This window comes from Carassius carassius, chromosome 6, assembly GCF_963082965.1.
Source record: "Carassius carassius chromosome 6, fCarCar2.1, whole genome shotgun sequence".
NCBI classification, from domain to species: Eukaryota; Metazoa; Chordata; class Actinopteri; order Cypriniformes; family Cyprinidae; genus Carassius; species Carassius carassius.
Genome location: NC_081760.1, coordinates 14,941,480 through 14,965,008, shown reverse-complemented (window position 1 = coordinate 14,965,008; position 23,529 = coordinate 14,941,480). Strand labels below are relative to the sequence as shown.

At 35.5% G+C, this 23,529-nt stretch overlaps 1 protein-coding gene across 1 annotated transcript in view; it reads left to right on the top strand.

Annotated features, from left to right (window-relative positions):
- LOC132142407 (prostaglandin F2 receptor negative regulator-like) overlaps positions 1-23,529 on the top strand; it is a 71,798-nt gene that overhangs the window by 41,554 nt on the left and 6,715 nt on the right. The window contains exons 5-7 of the mRNA XM_059552249.1: positions 2,661-3,083; positions 10,074-10,481; positions 17,293-17,400. Coding sequence (XP_059408232.1) covers positions 2,661-3,083; positions 10,074-10,481; positions 17,293-17,400 — 939 coding nt within the window. The remainder of the gene's footprint in view (positions 1-2,660; positions 3,084-10,073; positions 10,482-17,292; positions 17,401-23,529) is intronic.

Here is a 23,529-nt window from a genome sequence, read left to right as displayed (position 1 = left end):
CCGCTCCTTCGTCAAATCCGCTGGCTGTTCCTCGTTATAGCCACTGGCTGTTCCTCAGTCAAGCCGCGGGCCATTCCTCACTCAACCCCCTGGCTGTTCCTCACTCTAGCCGCCAGCTGCCGCTTACTCTAGCTGTGAGCTGTTCCTCACTCAAGCCGTTGGCCATTCCTCACTCTTTGCAAGGATAGTTTGGCACTTCTGATTCATGGTATGTAAGTAGGTTTACATATGTAAAGGATTTGCCACTGATGATTCAAAGTGAGTTTTGAGCAGTGTAGAGTAGCACTTGTTGTTTGTCATTTCTCCGATCAGAAATGCAGACATGGTTTTATGTTTATGCGGCGCATTATGCAACGCAACGCGAAAAAAAAAAACGTATAAGTCATCTAGAGTTTCATGACCGAACTTGGTACTTAATGTATTAACTAACATGAACAAACAATAAACATTAAATTTATTACAGTATTTTATTAATCTTTGTTAATGTTAGTTTATGAAAATACAGTTGTTCATTTTTAGTTAATGTTAATTCACAGTGCATTAACTAATGTTTACAAGCACAACTTTAGTGAATGTTCAAATTAACATTAACTAGGATTTTAATAAATGCTGTTAAAGTATTGTTCATGCTTAGTTAATGTTAACTAAAGTAGTTCACTAATGTTAACTAATGAACCTTTTGTAAAGTGTTACCAATGTTTTTAACCAAACAGATGATTGTAGCTATTCACTTCCGTAGCATTTTTTTTTCCTACTATGGAAGTCAATGGCTACTGGCAACTGTTTTGTTCCCAACATTCTTCAAAATATCTTCTTTTGTGTTCAGCAGAAGAAAGAAACTCATACAGGTTTTGAACAACTTGAGGGGATTAAATGATGACAATATTTACATTTTTGGGTGAATTATCCCTTTAAGCAGAGATTAAATCCATTTTAGGTCATTTTAGGACACATAATGAGGCTTTATTAGAGTCAACAAGTTGTCAATTAATTGAAGCATATGCAGAATTTCTTTGTATTATTACACTATATGTGGGAGGGGCTTATTGAACAGGAAGTGAAGTGGATGAAAGCCACACAATGCAGATGGTCCCAGTGACTCAGGTAGCGTGACGTCCAAAAGCTGAACGCAAAACTCACCACCACATGTGAAGCTTAAGTCAGTTGTGTATATTAGCGAGATTCTGGATGATTTTAATTTGTCCTTCTCCTCTCTCATGTGTTTTTCAGAGTTATTTGTGTTTTGTGAGTATTTCGAGTCTGTATATGTGGGAGAACAGTGTTTTCTTTGGCACACTGTAAGTCTTTGTGTGTCTCTAGTACTGCTCATCCATGCATGAAGGTCCCAGCTGTATAGGAAGCAATGCAGGGAGTCTTTCACTGCCCACCAGGCAGAAAGCCCAGAAACACTTGACACTTTAATGAGTGTGTGATTGTGCACATGAGTGGATGTTTGTTGTTGTGGGAGGAAAATTTATACTGTCCCACATTTCTAAGTAATTTAAAATTTGTTTTTGGTATAGCGAAGAATCAGTTGTCAGCACCATTAATGATTAATCCAGCTTTTTTTTAGGGTTAGGGTTGTGCTTATAGTTTCATGCATTAATGACAGTCAGAGATACTGACGATAGCAGATGTCTTTGTCGATAGTCAAGACGATATTAGGCTCATTCTCCTATTAATGTATTAAATTATTATTATTATTATGTGGCCTATTATAATTCAGCTATTATTATCAAATTGCCCTGCTATTTCACTTCAGCACCGCACTTCATAAACACACACAAACAAACGCACGCAAGTGAGGATTAGCGCAGGTAGCTGCTGAGATCCGGTATTTCATTGCAATTTAACAAGTAATCTAATCGGCCTATATATGTGCAATATTTTAACTGAGTTTAATGCCACAGTTATGTTAGAAAGCATCATTCTTGACTCTGTGGCATTGAATATTTCTCTGTGTATTTAAAAATCATTTATGAACTAACTGTTTTTAATATTTTTTTATATTTAAAATGTTCGTTTATCATTATGTTTGAAAGTATATTATTTCTATTACTGGTGCTTCTATAAGCCCATTCTTGTGTACCTGTGCGGTTATTAAACACCAAATATTTATGAAATGGCCTAAGACAAATACAGAGAGAGTCTCTCTTTTGCCACCACCCACCCATAATAATATTGTGTATAGGCAATCTCACGGGCTGACGATTTGAAAAATGACTGTATCGCCCAACACTAGAGTCACTTTTGCTCCATTACATTTTACTTTAGTTTTACGCGAGTTGTTTTGTCATGGTTGTAGTTTTTGTGTGTGTGTGTGTGTGTCGGGGGGGTTGCTTTGTTAGGGCTTTTTAGTTTTTTTGTGGGTTTTTGTTTGTCTGTTTTATGCTTTAGCTTTATGTTTTGTGTGATTTTTGTTTTCTGTTGTGTGTTTGGTTTTTTATTTTTGTTTTGTTCGATTTGTTTTGGTAGGACTTTTCAGTTTTGTTTTTTGTGTTTCGTTTTTGTTTGTTTTGCTTTTGAGATTTGTGATTTATTTTTGTTTGTTTTGCTTCATATTTGTGTGTGTGTGTGTGATTCATTAGGGATGTTTGTGTATTGTTTTGCCAGGTTGACTTGTTTTGTTTAACTTTGACTATTTTCTCTTTCTCTGTCAGATCCAGACTACACTGTTGTTCTGAGTTCATCTTTGAACGCAAAGTTCTCTGGTGACCCGACGGAGTTAGAATGCAAAGCCACAAACATGTCAAACCTTCGTGGTGGACGACTGGGAGTGTTGTGGCTGTACAGAGACGTTCAGCCTGGTGACGTGCCAGGTTCTACTCACACCATTGTGTCACTGGATGAAAATGGGAACCTTGTGCCAGGCAAGATGTACAAGAGCCATGTGGAGGCAGGGTTTATTACACTGACTCGAATGGAACCTAACACATTCAAGCTCCGCCTCTTTCGCACCACGGATGCTGACGCTGGTGAATACATGTGTGCCATAATGGCATGGGTACCATCTCGACATGGGAATTGGAAAAAGGTAGCTGAGTATGTGACCCCAGCACTTGAAGTCAGCTTTGCAAACAAGCGTAAGTGTGCATCCATTTGGATGGTTTTGTTATTATATTATATTATATTATATTATATTATATTATATTATATTATATTATATTATATTATATTATATTATATTATATTATATTATATTATATTATATTCTTTAATTCATGCACACATACACACACACACTAGGGTGACCATATGTCCTCTTTTTCTCGTACATGTCTTCTTTAAGGACCTAAAAAAAAATGCTTCCTGTCAGGATTTCTAAATCGCCCAAAATGTCAGGGATTCAGCTTTTGCTTTCTACGATTGTTCATATACAGCTTGAGTAGAAAGATTGTGTTCAGTTTTAACTCGTTATTCCATTTTGTATTTTTGAGTAAGAATAAGAAGCATTTCATCTGGTACTTAGTGTCATTCCAACATAAGAAAACATTTCTGGAATCTGCATCTGGAATAGGATTTAGATGTATTTACACAGTTTAATGTATCTCAGAGGGGACATGGATGCATTTAAACTGCAGTTATGGATGCATAAATAGGACTGTTATGTTTTTAACATAAAACGTTGAATACTGGTATTTGAAATAATTTAAAACATGAAAAAAAAGTCTAAATGGTCTAAATGTGAAATTAAAACTGACAGTAGGTGACAGCAAGTGACTGTTAATGAGTGAGTCACTGAGATTTAACCGATTCATTTAAACAGCAAATTCATTCAGAAACAAAGCATTTGACTGTATTAATTAGTGAATTACTGAATCATTTGTATCACCCATTCGCTCAAAAAGCTGACTTATTTAATAAGTAAACACCGTCCATTGCTCAGAGATGCAAATTTGAACAAACACAAGCAATATTATGTCTAAAATGTAATTCACTTATTGCTTTACTGAACTTGTTTAAAATTATTATTGTGTTCATGCTGATATCTGCAGAAAAACATTACTCGTTGTGTTATATAGATTGTTAACTTTATTAAACTATAGAAATATAAAAAGCAGCGACAAAAGCATTTTTGCGGTCTACAATTTAGAATGACTGCAATTTAGAGTTTTAATAGACTAATAAATCAACGTGTTTGCACTCTGTGTGTGATTTGGTGATATAGCCTGCTTGATAATGTCAGATCGCACATCATTAAAACAACACTTACCATATTATCGCAGAAGATATACTGTATATCGAACACCTTGAGTGGGAAATGAATCATCCGAGGTTGTGTGCGCACTTGTTTGCAGATGCCAGACCACCTATTCGTCAAACTTGCTTTCCTGCAGTCCGTGTTCTTCTGACTTCTGACTATTTTGTTAATATAACAATTTTTGCAGATAGGACTATACAATAGGAGAAATTGCAATATTGGCCCAATTGGTAGCGCCATCTCTCAACTTCCTTTGAGGGTGCGTTAAACTACTGTGGTCTTATTATTATTATTATTATAAAGCTCTTGCCTGTCATCATGCAAATTTGCTGACATTTTTACTGTAGGATTTTCTAAGTTATGGACCCACAGACTTGGCTGATGTGACAATAGAATAACAGGAGAAATTGCATTATATCTCAGCTTCCGTTGAGGGTGCATTAAAGGTTCTATTGGGCTCTTTCTCTCAAGGCATTTGACTGTCATCTTGCGCATATTTAGACATTTTTAGTGTAACATTTTGAAGTTATGGACCCATGAATTAGGCAGATATGACAATAACAGGAGAAATTGCAGTCTCCAGACTGTATTGTCATGTCTGCCAAACTTATGGGACCATATCTTCAAAATGCTACAGTAAAAATGTCTGAAAATATGCATGATTACAGTCAAGTGCACTTGAAATAAGGATCCAGTGGAAATGTTAACGCACCATTAAATGATGCTGAAATATAGCACCTCAAACTGGGCCAATATTGCAATTTATCCTATTGTATAGTCTCATCTGCCAAACGTATGGGTCCATAAACTCAAAATGCTACAGTAAAAATATCTGAAACTTTGCATGGTCACAGTCAAATGCCTTGGGAATAAGACCACAGTTGTTTAATGAACCCTCTAAGGCAGCTGAGATATGGTGCCTCCATTTGGGCCAATAATGCAATGTTATCCAGTTACTGTATTGTCATATCAGCCAAGTGTATGGGTCCATAACTTAAAAATTCTACAGTAAAAATATCTGAAATTTTGTATGATCACAATCAAATGCTTTGGGGAAAACATCACAGTATGAATTTTAACGCATCCTCTAAGGCAGCTGAGATATGGTGCCTCCAATTTGGCCAATAATGCAATGTTCTCCAGTTACTGTATTGTCATTTCAGCCAAGTTTATTTAACATTTTTATTTAACTTAAAAATGCTACAGTAAAAATGTCTGGTAATGTGTGGTAACAGTCAAGTGCACTGGTAATATGACCACAGTAGAAATTTTAACACATCCCCAAAGGAAGCTGAGATATAGCGCCACCATTTGGTGCAGTAATGCTGTTTTTCCTGTCTCTGTATTGCCATTTCAGCCAAGTTTGTGGGTCCATAACTTAAAAATACTACAGTAAAATTGTCTAAATATGTGCGTGGTGACAGTCAAGTGCACTGGTAATATGACCACTTTGGAAATTTTAACGCACTCTCAAAGGCAGTTGAGATATAGCTCCACCAATTGGGCCAAAAATGCAATTTCTCCTGTTATTGTATTGTCATATCAGCCTAATTTATAGGTCCATAACTTCAAAATGCTACAGTAAAAATTTCTGAAAATGTGCGTGGTAAGTCAAGTGCACTGGGAATATAACCTCAGTGGAACTTTTAATGCACCCTCAAAGGTAACTGAGATATAGCGCCTCCAATTGGGCCAATAATGCAATTTCTCCTATTATTGTATTGTCATATCAGCCTAATTTATGTGTCCATAACTTCAAAATGCTATGGTAAAAATGTCTGAATGATGTCATGGTGACAGTCAAGTGCCCTGGGAAACATTCAACACAACCTGAAGGAAACCTGAGGTATAGGCCCCTATAGGGCCATTAATGCAATAGCTCAAGTCTATATTGTCATACATGTCAAATTTATAGGTCCATAACTTCAAAATGGTATCATAAAAATTCCTAAATCTTTTCAGACATTAAAACTTCTAATGAAACTTTTAACGCACCCTCAAGGACAGCTAAGATTTTGTGCCTCCAATTATTCAACCTTATAGTCACATTTGTCATATTAATAGGTCCATCTTCAAAATGGTACAGTAAACATGTCTGGTATATAATGATATATATACACAATTTTATTTTTATTTATTTATTTTTCATTTATTTTATTTTTTTTTTATAATGGACAAGCACACTTGGTATAAGCACCCTGTGAAACTGTCAACACCCTCTGAGACAACTTGATACAGTAACCAACAATGCAATGGCTCATTCAGTTTAATTCATATTTATTTGTTCACGCAAAGAAAGAAGGCATGGTTTCAGTAACCTCAGTTAGTGTTGAAGCAGCCATGTCAGAGAGATGCTGTGTGTATCTAGGCAAAAGCAAAAGCACTTTATTTGGCCTTCCAAAAGTAGATGCATTTAAGAATCTTTAAGATTACTTACAACAGGACAGCAACGCATTTTATGGACGACTGTTTCCTGAACCTATGAGAGAAGGTAATTCTGACTTTGAATCAGCTACTGTAAGAATGAATGAATATTCAAATGCGGATACGGATCATTACACAAAATAATAATCTTAAAAAAACAAAAAAAACATCATATGACCCCTTTAATGAATGACGCCCAGTGAGAGGGAGAGAGGTCAGTGCTTGCAGATTGAGCTGCGAACATGCAGAAACTTATTGTCGGTGCTGCACCGCGATTATTATTAATAAAGTAGCATAGATACTAGATCGCTACATTATCTTCCTCAGCAATGAGGTAAAATCGAAGTAACTTTACAGCTTCATTGTTTGTAGAGAGAGACATGCAGACACAGGTAATTCACAGACAACTGTCATCTCTCTCTCTCTTGATAGATGATCGATCGATAATTAATTCAAATAAGGCAATAATTAATTCAAATAAATGTGGTCTTACCCCAATATTTCATCTCTATATCTGCTTTGAAGTGGGCAGAATGCTAAAGCTAACAAGCCGTAACTGACGAAAATAATTAGTTTACCCTTCCAGTTAAATATTGCGCATCTAACATCATAAGCAGCTTCAAGTTGTCAATGCTGGCAAATTTCCATGGAATAAGCGGGATTTTGGAATGAAATATATATTGAAATATATATTCATATAAAAAATAAGATCTTATTATTACATTATATTATATTATTTATTTTTATGTAATATGATCTTATTTTTATAGAAATATAATAAATATTTCATGCCAAAATCTAAAAGTAAATTAAATTGTATCATGAGATACGTATCATCATACATTATTATGACGCGAGTTAGCACTTCGTAAAAATAAATGTATATAAAAATATATCCTAAAATGTCTATATATATATATATATATATATATATATATATATATATATATATATATATATAGTTGTTTTAAACAACAACAACAATCATTTTATTGTTATTAATAAAAACATTTTTTTTTTCAAAATCAAAAGGACAAAAGTTAATCAAAATCTTATTGTGAGGTCAGAAGTGAAGAAAAATTCTAGGCTACAAGCTCCAGTTCTCAAAAATCCCGGGAACCATTGTTCTGAGTATGGGTCACCATACTTGGCTGAATGTCACGTCACTTTCACTTTCACTTTCACTTTGTGTTTTTTTTTTTTTTTTTTTTTGCCTTATTCAAGTGTTTTAACATTTTTAGTTTTTCACTAACCACGCATAACATTTTTTTTCTCAAAAACACAATCATGTACGTACAATAATTTCACATATTATTACAGCCCATTTTGTGCTGATTACAGTGAGATTAGACTTTACCCATTTAGATATTTATAAGAAAGTGAAAAAAGCACAAATGTCAGGGCATGACAAAACTTCTCCAGGCCCCAAAAATACCCTTAGACTCCAGAGGGTTAAACAAATTACATTGCGTCAAAGCAACTGAACAACATTCATTAGGAAAACAGTGTGTCAATAATGCAAAATGACAGTTAAAGGCAGTTCATCATTGAATTCAGTGATGTCATCTCTGTTCAGTTAAATAGTGTGCATTTATTTGCAATCAAGTCAACGATATCGATGTAGATGAAGTGACCCCAACTAAGCAAGCCAGAGGCGACAGCGGCAAGGAACCGAAACTCCATCGGTGACAGAATGGAGAAAAAAACCTTGGGAGAAACCAGGCTCAGTCGGGGGGCCAGTTCTCTTCTGACCAGACGAAACCAGTAGTTCAATTCCAGGCTGCAGCAAAGTCAGATTGTGCAGAAGAATCATCTGTTTCCTGTGGTCTTGTCCTGGTGCTCCTCTGAGACAAGGTCTTTACAGGGGATCTGTATCTGGGGCAAACTAGCAAACACACTTGAGCTGCGCCTTGCGTCACATTGCGCCGGGTGTATGATAGGGCCCTTAATGTTTATATTGTTTGGAGCAATATGGGGATAGTTGCTCAGATCATATTGAGATCAGTGTTATTTTAATATTATTTATATAATATTATATTTGTATGAATATTTTAATATTAATATTATATTAAATAATACAAATTTAAATAAATAACAAAATAACATTATTATATTAAATAAAAATACAAAATAATTATTTTTTTTATATTTTTAGTATTCATTTTTAATTTCAGTTTTTGTTTTTTGTACATTTTGCTATGAGCTTTTATGATTTTTATAAAAAAAAATATTTTAATATTACTGTTTGTTTAATTTGTTTTTATTTCAGTTTTTATTTATTTCCAGTTAGCTTTAGAACTTAAATGTTTTTATTTTATTTTATTTTATTTTATTTTATTCAACAAATATTTTTGATAGTTTTAGTTTGTTAACAATAATATGATAAATAACCCTGATTGAGATCTCTGGCTTTTATTTGCAGAGCAAATATAAGCAATTGTGAACCAGGGACGGACTGGGACTATAAAAACGGCCCTGGACTTTGATTAGGCCCGGCCCAAAGCAACCGGCGCGTGTAAACTCGACAACAACAATAACGCTTGGCATGAGTGTCACAAGACTTTAATTGTGGCTCATGATACTATACCATCCAAATGATAGCAAAAGCACTGATGTTGACTAGATGTTGGGCTGGAATGGGTGTCTTTCTCTGCTCTTGGTCTAAGCACAACCTGAATAAACAAACGATGGAATGGATAAAAAAAAAAAAAAACTGGTTTTATTCCAAGACAGCATGGAATAGATTATATAATATGCTGTTATAATAGCATATTATACAATCTATTCCATGCTGTCTTAAAATAAATGTATTACTTAATAATCTTAATTAATTTATGCAGTAATTAATCTTACTGCACAAATAATAATGAAAATTATTATTTTCATTATTATTTGAAATAACAAGTAAGTTTCTTTCTCCTCTCATGTTCCATACTTGGATCTGGATCTGCCTGTGGAACCCGCTCATCCTTCTGTCCCTCATCATCATCACTGGGGGCATGTTACTGCATAGCTGTCTGGCTCACTCCTTCACTGCTGCTAATATTTAACTGCGAGGTGCTGCTGCTGACTATACTGCTAAATATTTCAGTTAGTTTGTGACATTTAGCGGCTTCAGTATCTAAATTTCGCAACTTTTTCTCTCTCGACTTCTCAGCCCCATCCGTTTCAATCATAGACAGTGCAGCTGGCATCCAACTTAAAGGTGCATTGCTGCCACCTACAGTACTGGAGTGTGAAACAGATTATTGGGGAAAAAACAGGTGATGACTGCATGCGTGGCGGGTGGTGGCCCGGCCCGCCGGCCGTCCTGTGATTCTCCAGATCACACAGATGGCCAGTCCGCCCCTGTTGTGAACTCATTTTGAGAATGAAAGTCTCAATTTAATCTCATTGTTCTCTTGGAGACATTATTAATGAGATGTGTCTTGTTCTCTTCATTCATCAGGTCCTGTTCTCGGTGTCGTGGCCCGGCGTCTCCGTGAAGCCACAGCTGCTGGCTCCACGTTTGAGATGAGCTGCCAGGTCAACATCCAGAATCTCCCACCGGGAACTGCCTTCTCAATCCTCATCATGTCTGAGGTGGCCATCGGGTCACCCAGCCGAAAACTGGCCTCTCTGGGCCCTGAGATGGTTCTTCAGCTGGTGGACTGGGGTGAGCCAGGCCGACAGGACAGCCTGACGCTGGTGAAGACTGGTAAAAGGGAGTTCCAGTTCCGGATCCAGGCGGTGCAGGTAACCGATCGTGGGTTTTATTCGTGTGAAATGAAAGCCTGGACGAAGCAGCCCGGGGAAGACTGGATTGAGATGGCCAAAGGAGTGTCCAATAAGGTTCAGATTGCTTTCGCACACAAAGGTACGGAATACAAGATATATTTGGGTGAATCTCACAAAACATATAAATTTCTACCATCAGAAATGCCCATAGTGCTTTCAGAAATTACATCAATTAGTTTTTGATTAGAATTTTTTTCTTCTTTTATTTTATAACCAGTGTTTGTCATTTTATTGTGTTTGGTCTATCATTGAATTTTATTTTTGTCTTAATATTTAATGTTTATTAAAATGTGTATGATTATTAATAATAAAATATATTTAGTATACTAATAATAGTAATAAATGTGTTATTATTGTTACATTATTATTTAAATAAATTTATTAAAATAATAATAATAATTATTATTGTTTATTATTTATTATTATTATCATCATAATAATTATTATTTGCAGAAAGTCGCATTCAGCAGATTAGAGAACAGCAATAATGTAGTTCACATTTTGCGAAGAAATAAAAAATCAGGAAGTTTGCTATAGTCGATTTTTGCTATATTTGGTTAAGTTCAGGGCCGGCCTGTCAACACTGTTGCTTGAGTTACCTGCTTATTTAAATTTACTTTATTTTCTTTACAATAAATTTAAGCTTCTGTAATTTTGTTTTAATTTCAGTTACATTACTGCCTGCTTTTAATTCACTAAATGTATTATGAAAAAGACCATGACTATATAATCTAGCATTCATAAAATGAAATAATTAAGTTTAAGAATGTCATTTTCCACTGTATGAACAAAATTGAAATGAAAGGTATGGGTATGCTAATTATATTAACTAGATTGCTAGCTGGCTAACATCTACAAATAAATTACAAAATGTAACCTTTATTTTGTTGCCTTTGTTGTCTTTTAGACTATTTTAGGCATTTCATATTGCTCATATTTCTCTTTGTTATAATAAGTACTTGTCACTGTAGGCAAAGCTGTAGGAGTAGCTCATGTCTGGTCTCTTGATTTTATTTTTTCTCTAGAATCTTTATCTTACTATCACTCTCTGTTTTTTAAAGTGATAAAATATAACTTAATTCACACCATATTTCTGATATTATCGATCAATCTTATCATTAATTTTGATCGTTCACTTTTATTTTATATCCGTGAGTGCAGTACACCTGCAAAGCGTTAGCACTCGTTAGCTTGTCATTAGCGTTTTCATTCGAACCTATCGCTGTTTTTTTTTTCTGTACATTGTTCGGTTCCGGCAACAGAGCTCCTGCAGCAGGGCAACTGGGTGACGGTGAGGCTGCGTAGTCGTGGGTCAAAACACAGCTCTTCTGTTCCGATCAAAACATTAAACAGGTTCTCCCCACTCAGTGATGCACCCACTGAGAAAGCTGATGAAAGTGATCTAGTTATTGGTGATTCTATTGTACGGAACGTGAATATAGAGACACCAGCCACCATAGTCAAATGTTTAACGGGAGCCAGAGCGCCTGACATCTTGGCAAATTTAAAAGTGCTGGCTAATGCTAAACGTAAATACAGTAAGATTGTTATTCATGCTGGCGCTAATGATAGTCTACTTCGCCAGTTGGAGATCACTAAAAATAACATTAAAGAGGTGTGTGAACTTGCAAGCACGATGTCAGACACTGTAATATGCTCTGGTCCCCTCCCTGCTTACCGTGGTGATGAGATGCATAGCAGATTGTCATCACTCAATGGCTGGATGTCTAAGTGGTGCCCACAGAATAACATAGGTTTCATAGACAATTGGAAGAGCTTTTGGGGCAGACCTGACCTGTTGAAAAGAGATGGTCTTCATCCCTCCTGGGGTGGCGCCACTCTTCACTCTAGAAATATGGCAAATAGTCTTAGAGTTTATACTTGACTAACTGGGGCCCAGGTCAGGAAGCAGACAGACTGGCTAAACCGACCGTCTGCTAGCTGCCTCCCGTCACAGAGGTCAGTTAATTCTCAGCACATAGAGACTCTTTCACCTAGATATCACACTATAGAGACTGTGTCTGTTCCCCGAACTAGAAAATACAAAAAACGTCCAAACCAAGTTAAGATTAACAATTTAATTAAGGTTCAACAAATAAAAAACAGATGCAATATGGATAAACAAATGATAAAGCTTGGCTTATTGAATATCAGATCCCTTTCTACGAAAACACTTTTTGTAAATAATATGATCACTGCTCATAATATAGATGTACTCTGTTTGACAGAAACCTGGCTAAAACCTGATGATTACATTATTTTAAATGAGTCCACCCCCCAAGATTACTGTTATAAACATGAGCCGTGTCTAAAAGGCAAAGGGGGAGGTGTTGCTTCAATTTATAACAACGTTTTCAGGATTTCTCAGAGAACAGGCTTCAAGTATAACTCGTTTGAAGTAATGGTGCTTCATATAACATTATCCAGAGAAACAAATGTTAATGATAAATCCCCTGTTATGTTTGTACTGGCTACTGTATACAGGCCACCAGGGCACCATACAGACTTTATTAAAGAGTTTGGTGATTTTACATCCGAGTTAGTTCTGGCTGCAGATAAAGTTTTAATAGTTGGTGATTTTTTCATTGTCGAAATCATACTCTAGATTTAATACTGTCACATGGAATTGATGTTGATAGTGTTGAAATTATTCAGCCAAGTGATGATATCTCAGATCATTATTTAGTTCTGTGCAAACTTCATATAGCCAAAATTGTAAATTCTATTTCTTGTTACAAGTATGGAAGAACCATCATTTCTACCTCAAAAGACTGCTTTTTAAGTTATCTTCCTGATGTATCCAAACTCCTTAGCATATCCAAAACCTCAGAACAACTTGATGATGTAACAGAAACTACAGACTCTCCCTTTTCTAGCACTTTAAATACAGTTGCTCCTTTACGCTTAAGGAAGGTTAAGGAAAACAGTTTGACATCGTGGTATAATGAGCATACTCGCACCCTAAAGAGAGCAGCCCGAAAAATGGAGCGCAGCTGGAGGAAAACAAAACTAGAGGTATTTCATATTGCTTGGCGGGAAAGTAATCTATCCTACAGAAAAGCATTAAAAACTGCTAGATCCGATTACTTTTCTTCTCTTTTAGAAGAAAACAAACATAACCCCAGGTATTTATTCAATACAGTGGCTAAATTAACGAAAAATAAAGCCTCAACAAGTGTTGACATTTCCCAACACCACAGCAGTAATGACTTTATGAACTACTTTACTTCTAAAATTGATACTATTAGAGATAAAAATGCAACCATTCAGCCGTCAGCTACAGTATCGCATCAGACAGTGCACTATAGACCCCCTGAGGAACAGTTCCACTCATTCTCTACTATAGGAGAGGAAGAACTGTATAAACTTGTTAAATCATCTAAATCAACAACATGTATGTTAGACCCTATACCATCTAAGCTCCTAAAAGAGGTGCTTCCAGAAGTCATAGATCCTCTTCTGACTATTACTAATTCCTCATTGTCATTAGGATATGTCCCCAAAACCTTCAAACTGGCTGTTATTAAGCCTCTCATCAAAAAACCACAACTTGACCCCAAAGAACTAGTTAATTATAGACCAATCTCAAATCTACCTTTTCTGTCCAAGATACTAGAAAAGGTGGTATCCTCACAATTATATTCCTTCTTAGAGAAAAATGGTATATGTGAGGATTTCCAGTCAGGATTTAGACCATATCATAGTACGGAGACTGCTCTCCTTAGAGTTACATCTGCTCTTATCATCTGATCGTGGGTGTATCTCTCTATTAGTTTTATTGGATCTTAGTGCTGCGTTTGACACAATTGACCACAACATTCTTTTGCATAGACTTGAACACTTTGATGGCATCAATGGAAGTGCATTAGCATGGTTTAAATCGTACTTATATGACCACCATCAGTTCGTAGCAGTGAATGAAGATGTATCATATCGATCACAAGTGCAGTATGGAATACCTCAAGGCTCCGTACTAGGGCCGCTACTGTTCACGCTTTATATGTTACCCTTGGGAGATATCATCAGGAAACATGGTGTTAGCTTTCACTGTTATGCTGATGATACTCAGCTCTATATTTCTTCGCGGCCCGGTGAAACACACCAATTTGAAAAACTAATGGAATGCATAGTCGATATAAAAAACTGGATGACGAGTAATTTCTTGCTGCTAAATTCTGAAAAAACAGAGGTGTTAATTATAGGACCTAAAAACTCTGCTTGTAATAACCTAGAACACTGTCTAAGACTTGATGGTTGCTCTGTCAATTCTTCATCATCAGTTAGGAACCTAGGTGTGCTATTTGATCACAATCTTTCCTTAGAAAGCCACGTTTCTAGCATTTGTAAAATTGCATTTTTCCATCTCAAAAATATATCTAAACTACGGCCTATGCTCTCAATGTCAAATGCAGAAATGTTAATCCATGCATTTATGACCTCAAGGTTAGATTATTGTAATGCTTTATTGGGTGGTTGTTCTGCACACTTAGTAAACAAACTACAGCTAGTCCAAAATGCAGCAGCAAGTGTTCTTACTAGAACCAGGAAGTATGACCATATTAGCCCGGTCCTGTCAACACTGCACTGGCACCCTATCAAACATCGTATAGATTTTAAAATATTGCTTATTACTTATAAAGCCCTGAATGGTTTTGCACCTCAGTATTTGAATGAGCTCCTTTTACATTATAATCCTCTACGTCCGCTACGTTCTCAGAACTCAGGCAATTTGATAATACCTAGAATATCAAAATCAACTGCGGGCGGCAGATCCTTTTCCTATTTGGCGCCTAAACTCTGGAATAACCTACCTAACATTGTTCGGGAGGCAGACACACTCTTGCAGTTTAAATCTAGATTAAAGACCCATCTCTTTAACCTGGCTTACACATAACATACTAATATGCTTTTAATATCCAGATCCGTTAAAGGATTTTTAGACTACATTAATTAGGTAAACCGGAACCGGAAACACTTCCCATAACACCCTATGTACTTGCTACATCATTAGAAGAATGGCAGCTACGCTAATATTTGTCTGTTTCTCTCTTATTCCGAGCTCACCGTAGCCACCAGATCCAGTCTGTATCCAGATCAGAGGGTCACTGCAGTCACCCGGATCCAGTACGTATCCAGACCAGATGGTGGATCAGCACCTAGAAAGGACCTCTACTGCCCTGAAAGACAGCGGAGACCAGGACAACTAGAGCCCCAGATACAAACCCCTCTGTAAAGACCTTGTCTCAGAGGACCACCAGGACAAGACCACAGGAAACAGATGATTCTTCTGCACAATCTGACTTTGCTGCAGCCTGGAATTGAACTACTGGTTTCGTCTGGTCAGAGGAGAACTGGCTCCCCAACTGAGCCTGGTTTCTCCCAAGGTTTTTTTCTCCATTCTGTCACCGATGGAGTTTCGGTTCCTTGCCGCTGTCGCCTCTGGCTTGCTTAGTTGGGGTCACTTCATCTACAGTGATATCGTTGACTTGATTGCAAATAAATGCACAGACACTATTAACTGAACAGAGATGACATCACTGAATTGACTGATGAACTGCCTTTATCATTTTGCATTATTGACACACTGTTTTCCTAATGAATGTTGTTCAGTTGCTTTGACGCAATGTATTTTGTTTAAAGCGCTATATAAATAAAGGTGACTTGACTTGACTTGACTTCAGTAGGCTAATTTAACAGATTCACTCATGAAATACCATCAATGTGCTTCAACATCTCTATTATTTATAATCACAATTTATTTACTACATATTTATGTTAATACTTAGGCCTATCAGTATTTATGTTATATTATAGTGGTTGGGGAGGGTTGGGGGGCAGAAATCTAAATTCTCAACTAGGGCACCAACAGAGCCTAGGCCGGCCCTGATTAAGTTGGACATACTTATATATCCAACTTCATATAAATAGTAGAAGTGATAATATAATTATGTAGAATAATTGTATGCCAAAATGAAAAATAAAGCCATTATATTTAGCTATAAAGTTTATATTGCTTTATTCTCAAATATATTTATGTGTGTGTGTGTATGTATATATATATATATATATATATATATATATATATATATGTATATATGTGTATATGTATATATATATATATATATGTGTATGTGTGTGTGTATGTATGTATGTAGGTATGTATAGTTATATTTCTGATGGAGTTTACATTTTGGGGTGAGATAATCAAGAATTTTTGATTTTCTATCAAGTACACTTAACCTGTTTTTGTTATTTTGTGTGGTGTCGATTTTTTTTTCCTCTTCTTATAACACTTTGGGTTTGAGAAAATTGCTTTTACAAATAAAAATTATTATTAATAATAATGATAATGATGATGATATTATTATTAGTAGTACAATTATTAGTAGTATTATGTCACATTTTACCCTGAAGTCAAAAGGACAGAAAGTGATGTAAAACATAATGTGAGGCAGTATCAAGCCCTGACTCTCTGATTTATTTTCTTCTCTGTGTGTTGTGAGGCTGAAGAGCTCTTAAATGAAGGCCAACTGTAATTTTAACTTTATAAAAAACATAAATCCAGAAAGATGAAACAAAAGAATTACTTTAACATGGAAGTAATAATATTAAATTAATAGATACAGTAGATCTTGTGATCTATAATGATGTATGATGTATAAACTGGGATGATGTTACTGGCTCATTAGGAGTATCTATAGTTTGCTTCTTAACAGCTGGACAACTGTAGGAATATATACAGATTCCTACAAAAAATTACTGACTTCAAACTTTTGAACGGCAGGGTGTATATAATAAATATAATGCTCAGTATGCAGTATCCTTTAATATATCTATAATATAAGACTTAAATGATGCTATTTTTTCCCCATTTTATCATTTCCTACAAGGTCCCACATTTGATTTGTCCATCAGTTCAGACTTAACGAGTATTTTCCCCTGGGAAACTGTGAAGATGGAGTGTGACGTCAGTGTTACTGGCACGTCTCCCACTGCAGGCAAGTTCCACACGTTTCTTTCTAATCCACACACAAATGAAATAACACAAATGAATGCTAATTAAACTTCCAGTTAAAACTTCCAGTTTTAAATGTTATAGTTTGCTTCTTTAAGCATTAACATAGCACAAAAATGGATCTTGTTTTGAAGGAATAGTTAATCTAAAAATGAAAATGTGCTGAAAATGTCCTCACCCTCAGGCCATCCAAGATGTAGATGGGTTTGTTTGTTCATTAGATTTGGAGTAAATTAGCATCACATAACTTTCATTACATAACCAACAATGGATCCTCTGCAGTGAATGGGTGCAGTCAGGTACAGTAGGTGTATATAGCAGTTCAAGAAATTGAACAAACATAAAAATAAAACACTATATACACTTCACTGTATAATTTATACATTGATTCTTATTAAAGCAACTGTATTAACCCTCTGGGATCGATGAATGCACCGGCACGTTTTGGGGCATTTTTTTTCCTGATATGCTGAAATGAACTTAAATTAATCATTTGTGTTTGTGCAGATAAGAGCAATACATCATTTGAATCTGTGAAGGGTCTACTTTTATTGGTGTACACTCACAATATCAATAAAAGATTGTGCTTTTGTAAAATAAAGAAAACAAACAGGGTGCGCTTTCTGCCGTTGCGGTCACCGCAAACTTTTTTCTGAAACCCATCACAAAAATGAAGCCAAACTCAGCGAATACTTAACACAGACATGAGAAACATATCTATGGAAAGCTCTAAGGGTCTTCTTTTAAATTAACCCTTTGGCACGTGAGTTTAAAATATCCTAACTGAGACCCCGGCGTGAGCTTTTTTTAGATGACCGTTATTTTAGAATGTATCGCCTTATTGTTTCCATGGTGACACGTCATGCTTGTCATGTGACACAACACAGCTAAAATAGATCTGTATGTCTCTGGTATGACACATGGATCGCTTTTATTTAGTTTTTCCTATTTTTTTTTCAAAATGTTCCCAAACATACTCACTATATTATGGTATATCTGATATTCCGATTCTGAAATATGTGCAAATAAATATATTTGGTAGTTTAAACACTTTTATATCGACCGTGTTCGTTAGATAGATCTATACCGGGTGATGGGCGCCGCCATGTTAGTTCGCACTGAATCCGTGCTGTGGGATTTACAACACGCACATTCATCCTCTCCTTCTGAAGCACGTTAAAGTAAGTCTCCAGTAAACTGGGAGAAAAGCAGAGTAAACTTTAGTTACCTACACAGTCTGATATATTTCAATAAAAACATGTCGTTTGATTATATTTGTAAGGATCATTATTGCCGTTTCCACAGACATCAGCGTATATTTTATGAACAGTAAATGTATGTTTTTGCTAGTACTCATGTGTATTTAAATATCTGAAACCTAAAATAAGCATCATATGGTTGAAAACACTGAATATTTGTGATAATATGACAAGCGCTCAGCATGTCTGATCTGGCTCCGTGTCATTTAAAGCACGAAAGCGGATTTAAATTCAGCAGTTGATGACGTGACGCACTGAAAGTTCTAATCACACCTGTGTGATCGTATGCGTTAAAGGGTTAAGTAAGTCATGTCGAAAACAGATATTCTCTGATAAAGTAATCTGAATGAAACCAATGTGCATTCCGGAAGCGATAACACCCATGTGCAGCGTGCGCTATTCATACTGTTATCATCCACGTGAAATGCGTGAGCCTGTAAATGCCCACATCACTTCCGTAAACAAAGCCTGAAGAGTCATCAAGTTCATCTTGGATACTTTTTCGTTTTTGAAAGAAGACACGCTGAGAGGAATAAGCTAGAATTTACCTCAGAAAAAGAACGCGATGCAACGCGTGGCCTGATCAGGGGAGGAGATAATTTATGACGAGTAAGTCATGCCTTATTACTTGCATTAGTTGTTATTGTAATATTGTGAAATAGCTTATTTTACTAGTTAGACTTTTCACAAACTCCAAATCCTGACTAAATGTATGAAATCAAGTGAAACCTTTTGAGATAGGTTTCATTTCATTGCATCTACAAATCTCACGACACCAGGAGTTTTTTTTTGTTAGTTTTTTTGGTTTAGTATTCTATAAAATATAAAACAACATGATATAAAAGTAATACAAATGTTAACACTGTAACACTATGAATGTTATAGTCTAAGAATGTTTAGACCAGTGTTTACAGTGAAATAGTCTGTTTGCAAATATGTGTAGATATTTATATTTTGCTTAATTTCGTTTCTCAGATATAACATGTTTTTGTATTGTATAATACATACAAAGTGTTCTTGGGTTTATGCCTACAAAATCATGTTTTTGTTTTTGTTTTGTTTAGTTTTTTTGAGCTGGCAATATTGATTGCTAATGTAAAAATATAGTTGCTCCTGAAATCAACATGTAACAAATGTTTTTTTTTTTTTTTTTTTTTTTTTTTTTTGTGACCAGAGACCTTGAAAACTTCACTTCAATTATTATTATTTTTTTTCTGAGAGTACTGTACCAACATCAGATGTTGAAGCTACAATGGCGCTGATATTTTACACAAATATGGTCAAATAAGCTCCATGACTACTGATGGTGTGGCTTTTTTTCCCTGAATCCATGGGAAGAAGCAGCAAACAGATTGAAACAACCAGGTAAGGTTTATTTGTTTCAACGGTTGAACAGGATCTTTTTTCAGAAATGGCATAAAGGTGCGTGACTGTTCAAGTCTCTTTGGTTAGGTCAGTGTGCTCAATAATGTGTCTTTGACCCTCCCTGTGTATATTTTGATTATACTGTGTTGTAAATAAAATACAAATAATCAAAAACCCCATTATTTTACTCTTTTGTCACATTCTTTCTTACCTGCCTCACAGTCACATTCACACTGATGGGCTTTTAGGGGAGGGCTCTTTGTGTGAATTCATGGCCAGTTTCACTCCTTCACATATGGCCTTTCTAACACAAAACATGTCTTACAAAAGTTAAATCAATATTTTGTTTCTGTAAATGAGTGAGCAGGATGATTTTCACATCATTTTATAGCAAAAACTAGTCTACTACATCATCATCTAACAAATCTTCTATACAGTACATCGTTCTCAAAAGTCTTGTGGACAAATGTTCTGTATGTTTCATTGCCTTATTTCAGTGACTTAAAGAAAAAGTTGTTTTTCAGTAGCCATGCGTAAAGAATGTTTTTTTAAAAAACAAAATCATGTACATACCTGCTGATTACATTATTGTAGCACAGTTTGTGCTGAATACAGTGTAATCAGACTTAAGCCATTAATATGTTTTTAAGATACTGAAAAAAGCACAAATGTCAGAGCATGTCAAAACTTGTCCAGGGCCCCAAAAAAACCCTCAGATCCCAGAGGGATAAAGTTCTTCAGTCAAGAAGAGTTTGTGATTGTTCTCTTTGCATTTTGTTGTTTTATTAACATTGAGTAAATGATGACAGAATTTTTATTTTTGGGTGAACTATTCCTTCACTCTCAAGTTTTCTAAATCTGAATGAGTTTCTTTTTTCTGTTCAACACAAATGTTATTTTGAAGAATGTGGGTAACCAAACAGTTGTTGGTCCTCAGTGACTTAGTGACCATAGGTTATTTTTTTTTATTTAATTTTTTTAGCTATCAAATTCAGTGGAGACCAGCAACTGTTTGGTTATCCACATTCTTCAAAATATCTTCTTTTGTGTTCAGCACAAGAAAGAAATGAATACAGGTCTTGGGGAAGTCGTGACCTAGTGGTTAGATAGTTTGAACCCTAACCCTAGGGTTGTGGGTTCGAATCTCGGGCTTACAATAACATGACTTAGGTGCCCTTGAGCAAGGCACTGAACCCGCAACTGCTCCCCGAGCGCCGCAGCATAAATGGCTGCCCACTGCTCCGGGTGTGTGTGTGTGTGTGTTTGTGTGTGTGTGTGTGTGTGTGTGTTCACTGCTCTGTGTGTGTGCACTTTGGATGGGTTAAATGCAGAGCACGAATTCTGAATATGGGTCACCATACTTGGCTGAATGTCACGTCACTCACTCACTCACTTTTTTTGGTAAACTATCCCTTTAATGACAAGCAGCAGCATGTTTAGCATTATGAGTCTGCTGTTGCTTTAAGAGCCGAACACATTTAATATACAGGCATGCATCAATTTTTTTTCCTCTCAATTGTTTACTTTCACTTTAGACATAACCAACTGTGATTATATATAAACCATGTGTTTTTTTGATTGTATTAGCACAATCAGACGCGAAAGATAACTTAATCCAGTTTTTAGGCACCGTTTGACAGACTTTTAAGTGTGCACACACTTCAGGTGTACATGCTCAGAAAAAGCACATCAGAACGGCATGCAAATTAAATGTTTAACCGGCAAGGCTTTAAACACATACAAATAATGTACTTTTGTGATTGCGAATAAGTGCAGTGTCCCTTGAGTGTAACTTTATCACTGATTTAACATTTGATGTGTATGTATGTCGCATTGTATAGTATATTGAGTAGTACTGCAACTGATCGAATGTGCACTGTAGGACGATACTACAATATTTCTTTAAAAGCAGATTGTGGAGTCATTTTAATCCTCAAAGATCAAAAATTGTGATATCGCACACCCCATTAAACACTATTTTCTTCATAACAGCTGTAAAAAATCACGAAAACCCTGTTCCTGAGATGTTTCACACATCAGCCAAAATCAACACATTCATAGCGAGACCAACATGAGATTTGTGTAACCACAACAGATCAGCTAACAGCAGATGTGCTTGTGTGCCCATGTGTTGCATCTGGATCTTTGTTCCGAAAACAAGCACTTGAAAAAAGAAACAAGAGCTTCCCTTTTGTGTTTGTGAGTGTGTGCGTGTGTTACCCATGTTTTAGGTTCTAACCGGTTTGTTGACATCTAGCAAGATTTTCTATTCTAATGTTTTATTCTGTAGTGTTTTATTTTTTTAAATGCCCTAAAGATCAGGCAGTCATGGCTTCATTGTGTCATCCAACACTTTACTGTTGATTTATCATCCATTTTCGTGTTTTACTTCCTTTAGGTGTGTTTATGTGGTGATAGTTCATATGTTCAGGAGTAAATTAGCTCAAGTGATAGTATCACAACAATCATAAAGTTTTGATCGTATTCATCATCCAGTATACCTAGATTCAGACATTTTGGCTCATATGTGCTGTAAGAAAAGAGAAATGGGAGAAAATTAGAGAATTGCTGAGAGATATATAGACCAATACAGATCCATTACAACAAGACTAGCTCTTTTAATTTCATTTTGCATCACAGTCAGAATCTATTATAACCGCAATATGTTTAATGAGATTTAATTACAAACAAAGTGGACAGTAGCATGTTCATTCATTTATTTATGGTTTATCATGATGGTTTTTCACTGTTTTTGATAAATAAATCGTCTGTGTATTGCATTGATCTGGAGATCAGAGATAACAGCAATATTTTAGTTTTTATAATTAATAAGTTTTTATAATTTCTGTTTTGTTCCAAACCCAACTCTCAGTACTCAATCCACCCCCCCCCCCCCAACACCCCCCACCTCCGCATTTTATTTAGCATTTTTATATAGGTTTTATTAATACTTATTTCAGGTGTATTTTTGTTATTTTAATATATCATGACTAAATTAAAATGATGAATGTTGTCTTAGCAACTAGTTGACAATGAAGTTTAAGTTTTATATATATAATTTTTTTATATTTTTGTTCAAGATTTATTTAAAACAACAGAAATTTTTTTTTTTATAGTTTTAAATTTAATGTTAGTTTTAGTTAACAATAACATTGGTTTGCAGTAGTATTTAGCCAAAATGTGAAATGATGATATTGTTAATAGAAATGTCCAAAAGTAATTTAATATTCAAACCACAATAAGCTTTCATTTCACGACATACTGTAATATGAGGTATTTTACACAGTGATTTGTAAGCAGTCATTTGAGTTCACTGATTCAAGTACATTAATGAACTTGTGACGTTTGTTTGATTCGTTTATACCATCTGCCACTGTCACAGTTCAGTGCATAATGCAAATGAATATCAAATAGGGCTGGTTTAATAAGTTACTTTTGCAAATTGCACTTGAAACTAATTTGCTAAATAATTCCTTAACACTTAAAGC